Raw genomic sequence first — 18,824 nt, forward strand, 5'->3', positions numbered from 1 at the left:
GGGTTTTATTCTACTTCTTTAGATTTACAATTGTACGCTCATTACGATTTTAACTATGCCGTATTTGACACAACGTTTCGAATTTTTTGTTTTGTTTTATTTAAAATGCTCTCTAAATTCTTATTTGAGTTTGATTCGAGCGTCACTTATGAATCTCATGAAGAAGAAACCCTTCGTCCGACTAGTATATGCTTTGCGTCTATGATTACCTTTGGAATCAATACAAGCAAATCTAGTCACATCTCTTCACCATTGCGATCTGTTCTTAACATAGTAATTTTCTGCGACAAGTGACACGATGAAGCTAAGGCGTATTTTAAGTATGACCACTCCAACCAGCAGCTTGAATAGCGATAATGTTTAGTTGACATCTTAATTGGAAGTTATTACCAGAATAAAAACACTTCAACTACATTGTTAAAAGTCATGGTCACTGAGGCGGGTGGACTCAAAAACTGCATGATATATACATATATGTATAAAATGTTTTGTTCTTTGTTTTTTTTTTGTATGATGTATTGTAAAATTATTATTATGATTTATGTATGCCTTCAACCCATATGGGTAAACATGTGCATTTGTTCAATAAACTATCAGTTATTTATATATGCCCCACATGTTCATTGATAGAAAAAAGACGACCTCAACATTACAACAGGTTAACCTGTTTTTACATTAAATAGTCTTATCCACTTCAAAACTGCTTTCAATCCACCGGAGTCTAAAAATATTAAGGCTAAATATATTATCAGAATCATACGTAAAATGCTAACACAATAAATTATCAAAGAGATCATAATTAATGGACAATTAAGTAAATTAATTGGCCATTTTGGTTTTCGACATCTAAACTAACCAGATATTTTTGCTTAGATGGTTCTATTGAACATGTTTTCTTATATAACATTTTAACGTACAAATGACGCAGATCACAACCTAATGATACACTGGCGTAATGTAATTGTAGTGTTTCCCTCCAAAAAAATCTTATGATGGTTGATATTTAAAAAACATAAAAAGATTTGACGTTTTTATTGATTTTTTAAATTGTTTCCTACTTAAAAGTAATGCTTATTTTCGTGATGTTTTCATTCTTAACATCCTTTGACTTATACACATTTCTTTAGAGTAGTTTTTTATGTCCTTGTAAAAGATAGATTTATTTGCCTTATCAAATTGCACTTCAGTGTCTGAATAATATCTTGCAGGAACATCATTTCGGATGGTTTCATCCTTTTTATACAAAAAAATAACCATTATGATGATTTACATCTTTATACCAAGGACATTTTTAAACCATGCTGATGATTTCACTCTAGTATCACCGGACCGCATTACGAATTTAAAAGACATTTATTGTGTCAAAACTAGTAAACAGCTGATAAAATACTCAGAAGAAGGCTTTTTAACCGTCTACTCCATTTCTATCTCAATTTTATTCTTATTTACTTTGAAGAGGACCCTTATAAGGGTGTCTCCAAGTAGTCATGGATAAACATTTTACTACATTTTTGTATATATATAGATAAACACGTTTTGCCAGGGGAAAACTATTTTTATATTCAAACATGTATTTTATTAAATGCTTGTGTCCGTCTTTCCCACTTCAGGTTAAAAAAAAATTGGTCAAGGGGTAGTTTTTGATGACGTTGAAGTCCAATCAACTTTAAACTTAGTTCACATGTTTCCTATAATATGATCTTTCTAATTTTAATGTTAAATTAGAGTTTATACCCTAGTTTCACAGTCCAATGCACACAGACAGGATGTACAATGTATACATACTGAAACACGCGAAGGGCTTTATGACCAAAAGTAAGGACACATCATACATGTAATTGTCAACTTCGTCTTCTGCTGAAAAAACATCAGCAAAGCCATTCTTTTTTCAAATATTTATTTTATGAAAAAGGAATGTATCAATGAATTGCTCACAAAATAATAGTAACTTTACGCATGACACTAAAGCCACACGACAGGAAATCTGATCTGTGCAGTGTCGTTAACGATCGAAGATTAAAGTCACTCTTAAATATTACCCTGAGGAATCTGCAAGCATTCATTTGCATTTGGAGTTTGTACTCATTGAAAAGGAGATTATTCTAGAGGACTGTAACCTATGAGTTTATTGCCAAAATTAATCTTCGTTGTTATAAATAGTGAGAACGAAAGTAAGACGGTCAAGTCTAAATAACAAAGATTCCCCGGTGTATGCTTGTTCTTGACAAGTAAACCTGAATTCACCAAACACAATAATGACTTATTAATTTAGTCACAAAATTTCAATTCAACATTAAATGGTAATAAATCGGCCAACTATTAAGAAATTTCTGATAGGCTAATGGGAACAAATTCCATCAATGGCTCATTTTACATCAAATTTTGTTGCATATGGCATGACCTGTTATTGAACCCACACTTGATATACATTTCTTGGTTTCTTTTATATATATTCCGTCATTATATTTTTCAAATTTTAAATCTCTCATCCGCAACAAAAGCTACACGAACAAATCTTTTCCGTGTCTGTATGTTTTAGTTTGTAGATTCAATAGACAAGATAACATTTGAATATTCTCATGCTTTTGTGGTTAAAAATATCCAACTCCTTGGAGAATTTTTTGAAGAATTCAGTTAAGCTTGCAATCAGATTGAAAACCGAGGAAACATTCAATATTTTAAATTGAATATAGTAGATGGATATGCAGACTGATGCCATGAGTTGAAACTATAAAGCAAGGAACTAAAAATTTGAATTCCAAAATACAAATAGTAGTAGAAAAAAGAAACAATAAGCGTTATTGCTAAGGACGATACTTACATGCGGGGTAAATACAAAGTAAAAGGCAACCAAACGATACATGTTACTTTTTATATAGCAAACAGTAAATCCTCGACAAATCTTATCATAAAGAACAAAATAACACAAACAGTTTAAATACAGACATACTATTTTCACAGTGAAAAGGATAAATATATGAAATCCAAGGGTTCTAGTATGAAACATGAAGGATGGCAAAAAATATTTAAAGACAACATGCATATACATTTTTTGCCGGGGTTTGAATCAGAATATTATTTACATTTCAAACAGCAACCCTTATAATAAATATATTTACAAATTGGTTTAGACTCTGAAAATAACCAGCGTTTATCTGTTTTATCTTTCACATTTTCGTTGCACCAGGAAATAGTAACATGTCAACCTAAATGCATTGACTACTTGACTGTTTGAGTGATACGGACACAGAACTCAATCATTATAACTAGAGACTGGTACAGTGAATAACGTGCTGTGGCAGAAACCGTCTTTTGTACTGAAAACTATCTATTTTATTAAGTAATCACTGTAACTGAAAAATATGAAATCACATTAGATCACAAAAGATTAAGATCACAAGTAACAAACTAGTACAGACGTTATTACATTATAAAAATCTTTATTTAATTCTCTTCCTACTTTCTATCTCTCACAATTATATTTTGAATAGATTTACAAGTAATATTAAAGATAATCTTTATATTTGATTAATATAACAGTAGCAGAGTTGAATCGATTCAACCTAGCGATTACCAATCAGTGTTATAGAATGACCGATACATGTCCAACCCTCTCTCCCACGGGTAAATATACAATATATACCAAACACCAATCAGCATCTTCATGTACAATAGGATGTAATTGTTAATATCTTATTTTGTTTTACCTTAGCTACTTAACTAATGGAATTGTTACAATCCATACCAATTAAAATAAAAATAACTTTGATGATTTTCAGGTATTTTAGTGTTGTGATGGAAAGCTGCTTCCTCATTTAACTTAAAGCAATTGAACTGTACACATCTCAATATACCATTGATGATCATATCAGAGGAGGATTACAAAGGAAAGACATGTGTTACTATCGCATTAACTATTATCATTTTGTTCTGCTTAATTTGTAATCACTAAAGAAGAAAGTGTTTTAACAGAAAAATGATCTTCAAGACGGAATATTTCCGGTATTTGCATATATAACAGCTCTGAATTAGTCTCAACAGCTTTTAACATGTCAAATAATATATCTACTACCGGAAACTTTTCGTCCGGTGTCACCGAGATGATGTCTCAAAATACTGTGCAGAATGGAACAATATGTTATCTAAATTACTGTGGCGAACAATTGGACGGCATCAGGGAAGAAATGGAGAATTATATTAAACCAGCTTGGTATGAATGGATTGTAATTATCATTTATATAATAACATTTATGGTCGGGTTGGCCGGAAATGTTTTGGTATGCTTTGCAGTATGGAGAAACCGACAAATGCGGACTGTAACTAATATGTTTATTGTGAATCTTTCCGTCGCCGATTTGGGTATTATAATTATATGTTTACCTCCGACGTTACTGGTGGACGTTACTGAAACCTGGTTTATGGGTCTTGTTATGTGTAAACTAGTTTATTTCCTTATGGTGAGTATTACTTTAGTTTTAAATATCTCTGTTCCTACGTTTCCGAACATTAATTCATCTGATATATAGTTTCTATACTAACTTCACATCTTACAGGGACAGTTGCAATAAACCCCAATTCCTGCATGTCCAATAATGTTTTCTGCTAATGACATTTTATACAGGAAATAAGGAAAATTCCAATGCATATTTTGCTGTTAATTGATTGCACGTTTTAAACATAATTGGAATCAATTTGAATAGAGAATACCTTTAAATGACTAACAACAAAGTAAACAGAAATATAATAAAGTTTAATATCATAACCTTCGCGTGTTAATATTGCCGTTCCATTGAAATACCAATAACATACCATATAAAAACAAACACAATAAAAAGACGATTATTAGAGACAATATAGGCTATCGTATAGGTTTTAGAAAGTCATTTTATATTCACGGCCTGGAACTGTTGTATAATAACTATGTTTTCTTATGTATTAGTTCTACTGGTCTATTGTTATTGTTGGCAGGTGATTCTACAATGTACTGTGCATCAGTACTTTCTTATACATGTATCATATTGTCACTCATCATATATAACGTTCATCCATTAACGAAAACCAGTATATCGTAAAACGTTCACGGTTCTAGCAAAACATACGTTTGTTATCTGAACACAGTGAGAAATATTTTGCATTAAGCATTTTACAATTCTGAATGAAAAGGGCTAGTTATCAGCTAATCAAGCCATGATGGTTACTTTCTGGCTTTTTCAGTTAGAAATAAGGAGATTTTCTTTTCTTCTGTAAAGTAAAAGTTAATAATGAAAACTTTGTTTTCCGATTCAGATCACTAATGCCATTCTTTAGATTTTTCAAAAATAAAACAGTGCTATTAGCTGGTAACTCATTTATTTACAATTAATGAACTACTATTATAATAGTAAACTGTAAAAATTAAAACGATATAATTTTTTTTAAAAACCCGCAAGCATAGCACGATTATTAGCATTTTAATCATAAAGGAGTAGGGACAATAAGGCCCTTATTTGACCCAAAAATTACTGCAAATCTAAAAGTTATCATACATATTCTGAAATTACTGAAAACGTGACTGACAAAACAAAATTTGTCATTGAACAGGTAACCATGGCTACAAATCATGATTTAATTTGCATATTTTCTAAATTTTTGTGATTTTCCTAGTTTTTACATAAAATTTTAAGTAAATTTTAGATTGAAAAAGAACATGCGCACCCAAGAAACAACTTTATATTTGGTGAAATTAGGTCAATAGTTAAAATAAAGCTTCTGTTAAATTATTTTGTTGTTTTTTGGCTGTGCACGATGTTTCCACAAAAGAAATAAAAAAAGAAAAGTGTATAACTTCTGTATTTTTCATGGTTTGTGAAAAACAGTACATATAATGAAGTAATTGTGACGTCATGAGATAAAAATCTTGATGCCTCTCATTTATATTTCTTAACCCTATGCACTTCTAAACATTATGTGTCAATTTGAAATAGTTGTCAAAAAATTAATTTTTTGGACCAAAACAAGGCCATTAATTACTCCTTTATACTGCTAAGTAGTAATTATGACAAGAATGTACTTGTAATGTGATTAAACCTAAGAGGTTTAACACATAGCAGTACTTTTCTTATTCGTCATTAGGTTAAGAGTTCATGAAATGTAGGTCAAATGTTACGCATCCACTTCAGACATGTTATTGATCTGCATTAATTCCTCACAAAATTTAAAAAGTTTGCTACAATGTCACTTTTTTAGGATATAACTAAATTATTAACTGCTCTCGGATAAAGAGAATACACACTAAATGTGGATAATGAACGTGTTACATCACTATTTATCGAATTATGTTTGAGTAGCTCGTTTAAAACGCATAAGTCTTGACACTGCAACTGGGATATGTATATAAATAAACTCATCATAGATGCCAGGACTAAAAAAAAAATATATACACCAAACTCGCGTTTCGTCTTTAAGTAGCTCTTTTGAAACAGACGTGCTCTGACCCTCTGCAATTAGACTGTCATGTTTCAAGAGTAGCTCTTTTAAATCACAAGAGCTATGACCCTTTGCAACTAGACTGGTATCTACTAAATTAGCTCGTCTGAAATTCGTGAGATCTGTTAATGCGATATATGAATGTTATGTATCAGAGAAGCTCGTGTCAAACTCAATTTCATACGCTGCCCAATACAAAAATGATTTTTTTTCCAGGAAAACTCATAGGCCTTCATGTGCGCTTCATGACAAATATATGTCAGAGTAAATCCTTAATCTGCGCACTACAATAATGGTATGTTCCATATAAACTCTAGTCAGAATCACTGTAATCCTGGTACCTTCGATAACTATTTACACCACTAGGTCAATGCCACTGTTGGTGGACGTTTCGTCCCCGAGGGTATCACCAGCCCAGTACATTATATTTGCTCTTGTAACGTTTTTGCCCATACTATAGTTCTTTCTTTGTTGTACTTTAACGACACTGTCCCAGGTTTAGAGATGGGTTGGGATCCCCTAACATGTTTAACCCTGCTAAATTATGTATATATGTGTCTGTCCCAAGTCAGGAGCCTGTAATTGAGTGGTGGTCTTTTTTTGCTGTGTTACATATTCGTATGAATTGTTTTACATTTTTAAATTTCGAGGACTGTAAATTTTAAATCTGACTATGTGGTGTGAGCTCAGTGTTAAAGGCCGTAAGGTGCCATTTTTTTTTTTTCATATAGATTAGGCAGTTTTTTTTTTTTTTCGTTTGAATTGTTTTACATTTTTCTATTTTGGGGCTTTATAACATGACAATGCGGTATTAGCTTTCCTCATTGTTGATGGGCGTACGATGACATGTTCTTGTAAGTTTCTGTGTCATATGTCTCATTGGCAATCGAGCTTGTGTTACGCTTTTCTAGTTGTGAATGGAAAAAACAAACTAGCTCCCATCAGGCTCATGTCTGCGCTACGTGATTATGCTAAATCCCAACTGATGAGTTAATATTTTCAAAATCAAGTTTTATATCATACTTCATTGTTTTAGTCGTATTCTTTTCATCAGTTATGTAAAGTCTTGGTAATACTCATGATTTCAGTTACTAATTCTTCATAACAAAAAAAAATGATTAGGCAACCCATCAAGATTGTAATTGGGGTGGCTATATATATGAATAACATGAATTCACTTTTCGATGTTTGTTTTGCTATAAATATTAAAATTGTAGAAAACAATCTCATCTACGTTATAAAAGATTTATTCATTGTAGAAAACAATCTCATCTACGTTATAAAAGATTTATTCATTGTAGAAAACAATCTCATCTACGTTATAAAAGATTTATTCATTGTAGAAAACAATCTCATCTACGTTATAAAAGATTTATTCAGAGAAAAATTGTCTGGTTTGTTTGGAAAGACATTTATTGTTCTCCAAGGAACACGTGTGCAAAACTAATACAATAGCTGTAATCACTGTCTGTTTTATATTAATCTGTCAATACTCCTATTTGTATATACATTTGTAAATTGAAAGTGAGATTTGTAGAACGTACAATGGTGTCTACGAAACTAGCTTTCGACTTGTTCTTTGTAACAACCGTAGAATAACTAAACAAGGTTTAAAAACGTAAACTTGATTTTTATAAGACTTATAACAATAGAACGCAAAGTTTTGGGACTGCCCAGTGAAGGCTTGATTGTAATTTTGCACTGATTTAACACACGGGCTACAATAGCTGTTTCTACTGTGGAATTTAATCGCATTTACTTTGTTTGTATTTTCAAAATGAAGATGAAAATTTAAACATAGTTAAAACATGCTGTTAGCTTTCAATTAAATACGTAATGAAATTTTGCTATTCAACAAATTGTAGCCATACATTCGACAAATTAGTGCATTCTCAAACTATTTCTGAACAAGTAAATTGATTTAGGCATATAATGCCATTAATTGGTTAGGCTTAGAATATTACAATTATAATACAGTAATTAGTTATATATGAACGAGAATTACTTCGTTAAGTGTATTGCGAGTTACTACAAGAGTTGACATAAAGAAGTGCTCTGTTTAAATATTCAAAAGACAGAAGGATTGTGTACCTCGTGACTTATAAATTGTATGCTGCATATTTTCGTGGTTCAAGATCTTTTTGCAAAGTGTTCATAAAATGTCACCGTTTAAGAGTATTCAACTATTCCTTCCATTTCTTATCAGATTCTTCAAAATTCCAGGAAAGATTGTATACGTATATACATTGTGTGCCTGCTATTTGGAACTGCCATAAGAGTTTTTAAACAGTCCTGATGGAAACTTAAAAATTTGGCAGTAACATTTTCAAAGAGCAATATTTTAAGCAATCAACTTCTACAGTCTTCAACCAAATCAATGAAACTTCATAAATTTTGGTTTACCTGTATTAACTTTTATATCCAACTTTGTTTGCATTTTATATTTTTCTTAATTTGTTAATGCTCTTTAAGGACCATTTTCCAATTTTGTAAGAAAAACATGTGAAACCAGTCCATTTTGGTCTTTGGTCTATTATTTATGCCTATTGTTTATAGATACCATCTGAACGCCTCTGGTTGTCATAGTTCTACAAACTATTGTCTTGTCTTACAACCGAAGCTATTATGATTTTATTTTAGTTTAATTACAAAGTTGTAATTTTTGCTCTTTAGCTTTGTAGAATATTTAATGACATACATTACTATTATTACATAATGCACTTATGTATAGTGTTACAATGTGTCTACGTCACTGTATGTTTATGTCTTGGAATCATCCTTTGTTCTCTAAAATAAATATCAATATTTTTGTGATTTTATAATCCTGCTTGAAAATGCATTTAAAGCTATATATGGCTATAAATAAGAAAAGTTAATTGAAAGAAACAAAAGGGAAGTTTTCGAAGCATATTCGGATTCAAAGGCAGTAGAAACTATTAAAATAGACCTGTGACATTATATTTCAATTAGCAAAGTGAAGAAAAATCTTTTTTTTTACTTTAATGTGCACAGTTTGAAAAACTTTTTGCTATGGGTTTCTACAATAGTTCTTTGACTTTTAAGTGTTTTTGAGACTTAATCATAACTTGTTCCAATATGTATGTGACATAACATTTCCCTGAATACGACAGTATGATTGAAACATTGTTTTTGTCTCTTCATTTAGATTTTTGATTTGGATGCAGATTTGGTAAATTAAAGTGCCACAAATGCAGTTTGCACTTTGTAAATACAGCTGTTTCTCAGACCATGCCTCTGTTGGGGAGATTTAGAATATTCATAGAAAATTTATGAACTTTCAATTCTAGGATAAGATTTTTTTCAAAACTTCATAGTAAAAGTGGTACAGTTTTAGCCGTAAAAGGAGTTCCTTTGGAAAATTGCATTGTCAATATTACAGAAATGCAACCTGCAAGTCGCAGCGCTTATTTCAAGCATGGATATTTTTTGTGATTCATAGAAATGTCCAGTATCACTAAAAATCATGTAATGTAGGCATTATTTTTATATATTGTTCATGCCGTAAAAATTCTTTTCGTCTAACATCATCATGTGTCAATCTTTTTTTGTATAATGGCACATGGAAAATTGTTATAAGTTTCGAATAAAATGACGTATCTATACGACGAGTTAGCCCTTTTCAACTGATTTTTTATTTTACTTTAAAAATATTTTGCATATTCACTGATATAACCGCATTGAACAATCTAAGATTAAATTACAATTTTTGTTTTTCAAGACAGATTCTCTATCAATAATTGTAAAAAATAGAGATATGTATAAATAAATCAGCTGATTTGAAGCTGATAAATAAATGAAAACATATCATGTTCATAGTTTTATTATTTCCTTTGCTCAATATTGTTATAATCGTCAGTTATCTTTCAAATATCCATATGACAAATCATAAAATCTCAATATTTTCTAACATTTATGCGAAAAAAACGTAATGATTCCTCCGGGGAAAATGCATTTGTCAATTATTTGATTTTTAATTCTAGTAAAATTGGCAGTAATGTCCAATTTTGAAAATGCAAAATTTCGAATCGTATAACAATTGAGATGTGCTGTTTTTTGTTTTCTCTACGGAATGCCAAATATTCTAAAATTCAGTCGTTAAAAAACTTTGCACAATTAGAAATCAATGTACGTTATGACTACATTTGTTTTGCAATTGACATAACCTATATATATGTTGTAATTAACAGTTGATTGCCGAACCCTGTAATATGGTCTGACTATTTTATGATTTTAATTTTATTCGTTATTTATAATCTTGAATTCTCTAAACATGCTCCCCAAATCTTAGCATAGTGAACTTACTTTAATTAACAAAATATAAACAGTAACAACTGTCCTTTCCTAGAATAAGATAATTATGTAAGTTTCACACACGAACCTCTATAATTAATCTACGACAAAAGATACGATGTTTTTGGTTTTATTGGTACAAACATTGATTTTGTTATCAATAAATCAAAAACTAAATATCATTGGATAAAACTATCATGGCCATATATAGCACGACTTTCGGTCTAACACTAATACAAAAGTAGGGAGATATGGTCTAATTACTATTGAAAAAACTATCAACTATTGTTCAAATGAAGTGGATATTAGCAAGTATATGCAACCATGCGGCCTTCAACAATTAGAAAAACCAATGCCGTATAGTTGGTTATAAAGGAGAAATACATGAAAGTTATGAAGCAATCATAGTCAAGTCAAACTAAGAATTAACCTCAAACTAATTGCAACAGAAAATGTTTTAGTTCTAATCTATAGCATTATACCCTTTATATACACAGAAAAAAGTCCCATAAAATCTTACTTTAGGAAAACTCAAAATCAGCATTTTTAATTTCCTATGGAAATTATTTTTGGAAGGGGAGATAACTCTTGCAAAAATGAGTCTTTTTTGGTTGTTTTTTCTTGAAATTATGTAAAGTATGATACTTTGATGGATTTTTAAGTTTGTATTGGACTAAATTATATAATCTTCTGCTCATAAAATGTACAAAACCGAAGCGTTACGGGTAGTTTTTTTTCGTGCATTTTTTATTTAAGGAACTTGCAATTTTGAAGCTTTGTAACCATTTTGAAAAAATGATGTGACAATTTGGTTTTGTTTATATCTGTATATTATATTTTTTCCGCAACTTACTTATCTAAAAATAATGAATTACGAAATCTAGATTATAACTTGATAAAATATATGAAAACACCTTTAGAGTTGTTTGTTATACTCTAAAGACAGATAAAAAACAAGAATCAATACATTCTGTTGAGTAGCAGCGGTAAAGTTATAATTTTGTATCAATTTTTATTGATCTTTCTGCCTTTTTTGCAAGAGTTATCTCCCTTTTCAATGCAAATCTCCATAGGAATTTTGAATGGTGATATTTTTAGTCTACTTCAAGTTAAATATAATGGGACTTTTTTTCTGTGTATATTTGGGGTATAATGCTAAAGATTAAAACTTTAAAATCTTCTGTTGCAATTACTTTCGGGTTAGGGTAAAATTTATGCTAGATTGACTGGACTATCAATTGAGATTGCTAACGGTTTGATTTTGAGACAAATCAATTTACAAAAAACAAATATGACATATGAACCAACGACAACCACTAAACTACAGGCTTTTGGCTTGGTACAGGGTCATTCAGAATTTGACGGTATAATATATGTTTGTGAGCGCTTAACCCTCCCCTAACATGGGACAGTGGTGTAACAGCACAACATAAGAACAAAATATAAAAAAAAATAGTTGAAAAGGGTTTAACTCGTCAGATGGATACAGATAAAAATACATCTTGACGTGGCTGTGCTCTTTTACATCCCGTATCATCATAACAAAATGATCCTTAGTATAGATCTGAGAGTACTAGCAGGTACTAATAGCTGAATCAAAGCTAATAACAATTAATAAAAAAAAAAAATTGTATCTATGACTAAAATGTTAATCAGTGCTCATTCAACATCCAATTGATTAAGTGTACATGATTTTGTGTAATGTCAAACTATAGGTATCGATCGATTGTAATACCGGGAAGGTACATATGTATAATGTTTTGTATTGTTTTAATATTTACTGATAACAAAATCAATATGTATACCAATAAAAAAAGAAGTTTTGTACAGATATTTCCATATTCATCATCATTGTCAGTTTACTTTCGATTAATGGGTTTGACAGTCCCTCTGGTATCTTTCGCCCTTCTTTTATATATACCAAATAAAAAAAATTAAGCTGTTTATTTTAAAATACAAATGCTTTATTTATACTGATAACAATATAAAATGGATTTACATTAAGTGAAGACGTATGCCTCTAATTTGTTCATGGCATACTGAGGTTGTGACGAATATAGCAGGAACTTCTTGCCCTTCAAAGGTATATGAAATTATTCCTGTGAAGTGCGATTTGTGTGTTCACAATCTGTGTTATTTTTAACAGCGGTATACTAATGTCGCCTTTGTCATTAACGAGTCTTATGCAGACGGAACGCATCTACTGTGCAAGATTATGAGCCCGGTATATTTGATCTTTTCAGTAAATTGGTTTTTATGAAATGTTTATTCAATTCATATTTTAAACACTTTTATTTTCATGCGTCTGACGCGCATATCTGGATTCATCCATATCACAAAAGATTAAAGCCGAATATTTTAAAAGAACCAAAACAGTTGAAGAGCTTTATGAGCAAACAGGTCTTAAACATGATACCCAATTCCATCTTGGGTCAACTTTGTCTAAGGGGATTGAAAACTTATTAAAGTAACAAAAATCAAATGGACACTATATGTTTTCCTGTAAAACAGTAAATTTCAGGGAAAGAACAATGTATTAAGCCAACTCAACCCCCATCACATTACACCCTAAGGAAATGAACACATCGTATACTATATATAGCTAAACTGTCGATCTTAATTGCTATTTTAGCAGATAAAAGAAATTGCAGGTATAATTTTATGTTGCTTTGTCATCATTGTGAATTGTACCATTACGTTATATAGGTATTTTATTCTAGATTTTATGGACATCAGTTGGGAAAAGTATTTTATTATAGTTTTTATGACATCATTGAGAGTAGTGTTTTATTTTAGTTTTTAAGGACATCAGTGGAGTATAATAGATTTTAAACTGGGTTTATTGAAAATGTGTTAATAAATGATCTACTTGGGGAACGCTTTAATAATTATAACGAAAGATTCCCTGAGTGATATTTACAAGTAATGCTTCATCGACGCATGCCTATCGACAAACCAATACCATTATAAACGAGGAATCCCTATGTGCATAATTAGATTTTTTCCTTGAGAACTGATCATGTAATTGAAACCGATTATAACGGAAGCAGTTCTTGTTTGGTACATATTTAGTATAGCTGCACGCCGACCAACTAACACATTTTTGCAGCGTCAGGTTTTGTTTTTTTGTTTGTCCCACACTTTTGAAAAATAGAGAAACATCGTGTTCCCAAATGCTGACCAACCCGTTGAAACCAATTATTTCAAATGGTTACGTGTGAGATATCTTTTGAAAATTTTGTAATTTCTGCTGATTGGGAAATAAAATTAAAGAAGAAATTTTAAAAAAAAGACTCTGCGAAACGTTCAAATCAGTTACAATAAAAATGAATGGAATGAGTTTTTGAATACTGTAAATCAACTTATTTTCGCGGATACTTTATGTCGCGTTTAGCCAATGCTATTCTTGTTTTAGTAGTTTAATACGGAAAGATTCAAGTTGTACGTATTCGTGACGATTTGTATTCGTGTTATTTTTCTTCTTGCGATCGCGACGATTTTTTATCGTCTTATTTAATCGCGATGACTTATATTCGTGTTATTTTTCTCACGAAAACAAATCGCTCGCGAAAATTAGTTGGTTTACCTTATCGAGTTTTGTGGAAAAAGCTGCCGACCCTTCATCCAATATGGTCTACATAGAAGGGTTTAGGTTTAAATACAAATCTATAGCAAATGTGCATAACAAGGTTCAAAGAATACTGGTTCACCAAATAAAACAAAATATTACTTCATATATTTCTATGATGTGTTTAATATATACTATCATTGTCTTTTTGGTTGTTTTACATTTTTTTTGCCATGGCATTGTCAATATAAATTAAGAAGATCCGTTCGTTTTTGACATGACTTTGAATATCTTGGCCGGCATGGGAAGTTTGTCTGGTATTTTCTAAGCAGTTCATTACTTCAAGTTTGATCTTTTATTTTGTTTAGTCATCTTAATTTTGCTTTAATACATTTCGATTATTTCTTACTTGAATATTATGTGTTTAAAACTGGCGTATTCCGAAGATACAGTTAATGCCACCAATTATGCACTACTATATATTTTCTCTTTAGTACATGCACTTTAATATACAAAACTACTTAGTAACTTAATGGACTAGTTATTGTAGCCAGTTATTACACGTTGTAATCATTGTCGATCTCTTTCGATCAATGTGATTTCTAAGATTTATTTCGTGCACTTTTCACCATTAAAGCTATTTGTTTGCGGATAACGTAGCCGATGGACAGGTCATTTATTTGATTGTCTCTTTTCCCACTGTTCTTTAATAATTTAGATCAGTATGACGGTACATGTGCACGCAAGAGTTTAATTAATTAACTAATTTGCAGAAGTTGACGAACAGCAGTGACAGCTTTGTTCGTTAATGTCTTAGTTATACCTGCTTAGGGTGTAATGAGAATTCTGTTTTCTATACATCCACTTTATGTCTTTTTGTAGGTGTATAATACATAGCTAAGTAGTTTACTACCTACTTCTATTTACAAACTCGGATGACGACCGCCAAAACACCCGAATATAGTTGTAAGTCAGACAACTTTGAATTAATAAATATATTGAGTATTTTACGCAATTTCATGTGACAATAACTGTTGCTGCTTAATTATATTTCATCTATTCAATGTATTTTGTAATAACGTATTATTTTCGTGAATATAAGCAGTGTTCACTATCATTAGCTTTAAAATTGAAGTACTTAAATTAAATGCTTCATGACATTTCCATAGATTTTATATGGTTTTATTGTTTTCTCCTTTCAATTAGCAGTTTTAACCAGTCATAAAATCTTAAAGAAGCAAATATGGGCTTCAATAGAATTTATAATATTTTTCTGTCGAAACAGCCATATCAATATCTTCAGATGTCTCTATACATAGACAGATATGCTGTTACATTATAACCAATTAACCAATGTTTCCACTTTGTCTACAGACACTGAAGAAACGTCTGTCACAGTCAAAATAAGCAAAACTTTGAAAAGAGAAATTCGATGATTCCTATTAGGTTGCTATAGTCTTACAATTTTACTTAAAATCAAATATATGATTACTTTGATTCTAAGGAGTTTCCGTTTTGTGATGTTAAACTTCAATTTATTTTCTTTGTTTCTGAGCAATATAAAGGATAACAAAGGAACAGAAAACTTAGCCTCATATAGTGACTTGCAGTTCTCTCAGTTGAAGTTGACCTCAGCTGAATTTTGAGTTTGCCTTAGTGCATTTTGGTCGCGTAAAGGAATTTCCGTGTTTTTTTTTATATTGAACATTTTGGTTGTAGACAAAAACATTTTCAATACCCTTCGTGTGGTTTACTAATCAGCAGATATGAGTTATCAACATATTTCTTATCGGGATAACTAGGTAGGCCACTACTGTTCCAGTTACTCACGACTCTCGAGATGAAAGAGATTTGAGTTACAATGACCACAGTTTTTGATTTGGTCATCCTTATTGTTAAATCTTCAGCCTTTCGTGTAGTGTATTGCTCGCTGTTTAACAAGCTATAATTTTCTATACCCGTATCAAGAGTATACAAAAACGAAATGAACTTTGCTTGTGAAGTTACGTTTTATCTGTACGCTTCAGCATTTCTAATTTTCATAGTTTAAAAAAAAATGTTATTAAAATATCTACATTAAATGTAGAAAAACAATCTTTCATTTTAATAGTTCCAGTGTAACAAATTGCTGCAGAAAAAAAATATCCTTTCATAACGTCGTTAAATTGGATATTAGAAAGAAATGTGTTCATTCTCCTATCAAAGTAAACAAACATCCGTACAATTAAAAAAAACTGAATAGCGCACTTCAAACAATCTAAATTGTTATGTTTATTTGTTATTAAATTTTGGCACTAGTAAACTATTTTTATGTTTTTGCTGACATAGGTTAGTAGGGCGCACACGCACAACAGTCGGAAAATGACTATAGTATAAGGAAAATAGAAATTCTGTAAAAAAAATATAGAAAAACTACTAGTCAATGCTGAAATAAACTATTTATCTTAAGTTAAGGTTCATGTGGACCCTATGGCTAAAATGGCCGTATTTTCACCTCAAAATTTACTCTGAGTACAGACAAACCTGGGCATCTGTAAAAAAATTCAGGCATAGCATGCCCTAGATAAATGAACTTTAAGTGTGTTTTATGTTTTAGAAAAATAAAAACTTACCAGGATTTTGCCGTGCACTTTTTTTCATTCCTCCAGAAGGTGCCAAAATAAACTAAGTTGGGAAACAGGTTTGAGAACTTCCCCACAGGTAAAAATTAAGTGAGCATTTTTAATTGACATGGACATTAGATGGACAATAGATACCTGACAATAATTTGTTATTTAAACTGTGTACCTGAGTGGACCATATCAAGGTAAACTCAACAGTTTGTTAATTTTATCATCTTCTGCAGAGACGAAAAAAAGTGTACGGCAAAATCCAGTTAAGTTACGAATTTTCTAAATCATACAATGCATTTGAATTCTATTTATCTAGGGCATGCTATGCCTTAAAACTTTTCCAGATGCACAGGTTTGCCTGTACTCAGAGAAAAATTTGATGTGAAAATACGGCCATTTTAGCCATAGGGTCCACATGAACCTTAATTGTCTTTTAAAAAAGTTGACATTTTCATTAGCATTTTTCAAAAGGATATCATTCCCCGATCTGTATAAAGCAAGAATATTCTCAGGAAATAAAAGCAAATGTGAAAATCCTTTTATTGTTGAATCTGATAAAATTGTGCTTATTCCCTTGTTGCGTGTATCTCACCTATGGGACATGTCATTATATTATTATCAAACACCAGAACACAAAAATGATGTTAATTTAGCTTGATGAGATGTATTCTCACGAAAGGTAGGTAAATATCAAACATTTTACAATTACTAATTCTACTGACTGAAGCTAATTTCTTACCAGTCCAACTTATTCCTAGTTCAATACATTTATTCTTTATTTGGCCCCTTTTATATTCACTCACCATAAAATACCCTATCTCAAATAACTTCGTAAATGAACACATTTAGAATTGTTATTATGACTAAGTAACACATATTTTGTATTAAGTATTTTGTATATACTAAAAAGTAAAAACACAAAAATACCGAACTCCGAGGAAAATTCAAAAAGGAAAATCAAAAATCAAAAGGCAAAATCAAAAGTCCAAACACATCAAACGAATGGGTAACAACTGTCATATTCCTGACTTGGTACAGGCATTTTCTAATGTAGAAAATGGTGGATTGAACCTGGTTTTATAGCTAGCTAAACTTCTCACTTATATGACAGTCGCATCAAATTCCATTAAATTGTCAACGATGCATGAACAAAACAAACATACTCAAAGAGTAAAAATGTCAAAAATAGGGGTACAACAGTCAATATTGTGTTATCATCTTAATATCTCTACATAAACAACAAATGTAACAAAGAAGCACAAAAAGGCATACATTAATTTAACATTCTCATTTTGCTTTTCTTATACGGCTGAATTTATCTATGTAAAGTCTACCCATAATGATAGAAGGTTTCATTACTGGTTTAAAAATGCGCGTTTGAAATTCGCACAGGTAGACATAAAAATAATTTTGTCGTATGACGGCATACATAAATGAAGACTTACGTAAAGTTGATATACCAAAAACCAGACTTAACAGTAAAAGTAATAATAATAAATAAAATAATGGTGTGGTTCAAAGTATGATGGGATACATAAGTACAGTTTCACGTCAAATGTATATCATGAAAAACAGACTAAACAGAAAAAGTAGTATTATTGAATAAAATAGTTTTGTCATTCATAGTATTCAAGATTCTTAAGTAAAAGTAATATCAATCAATGAAATAATTTTGCCGTTCAAAGTATGTGGTTTTACATAACCACTGAGTCACTTCAAATGATTATCTAAAAAAGACTTATAAAAGAATTCTATAATACGTAATTAAGATGATAACAAACGTCAGTACGCAAAATCTATCCTTCAAGACCATCTTGTATTATTTGTGAAGTTGATACGGAATATTTATCAACAAGTTCTGGGTATCT

At 30.8% G+C, this 18,824-nt stretch overlaps 1 protein-coding gene across 1 annotated transcript in view; it reads left to right on the forward strand.

Moving 5' to 3' along the window:
- Positions 1-3,718: 3,718 nt before the first annotated feature.
- LOC134693991 (orexin receptor type 2-like) overlaps positions 3,719-18,824 on the forward strand; it is a 52,784-nt gene continuing 37,678 nt past the window's right edge. Inside the window, exon 1 of the mRNA XM_063554976.1 lies at positions 3,719-4,457. Coding sequence (XP_063411046.1) covers positions 4,050-4,457 — 408 coding nt within the window. The 5' untranslated portion in view covers positions 3,719-4,049. The remainder of the gene's footprint in view (positions 4,458-18,824) is intronic.

This window comes from Mytilus trossulus, chromosome 1 (assembly GCF_036588685.1).
Source record: "Mytilus trossulus isolate FHL-02 chromosome 1, PNRI_Mtr1.1.1.hap1, whole genome shotgun sequence".
Taxonomy (NCBI): Eukaryota; Metazoa; Mollusca; class Bivalvia; order Mytilida; family Mytilidae; genus Mytilus; species Mytilus trossulus.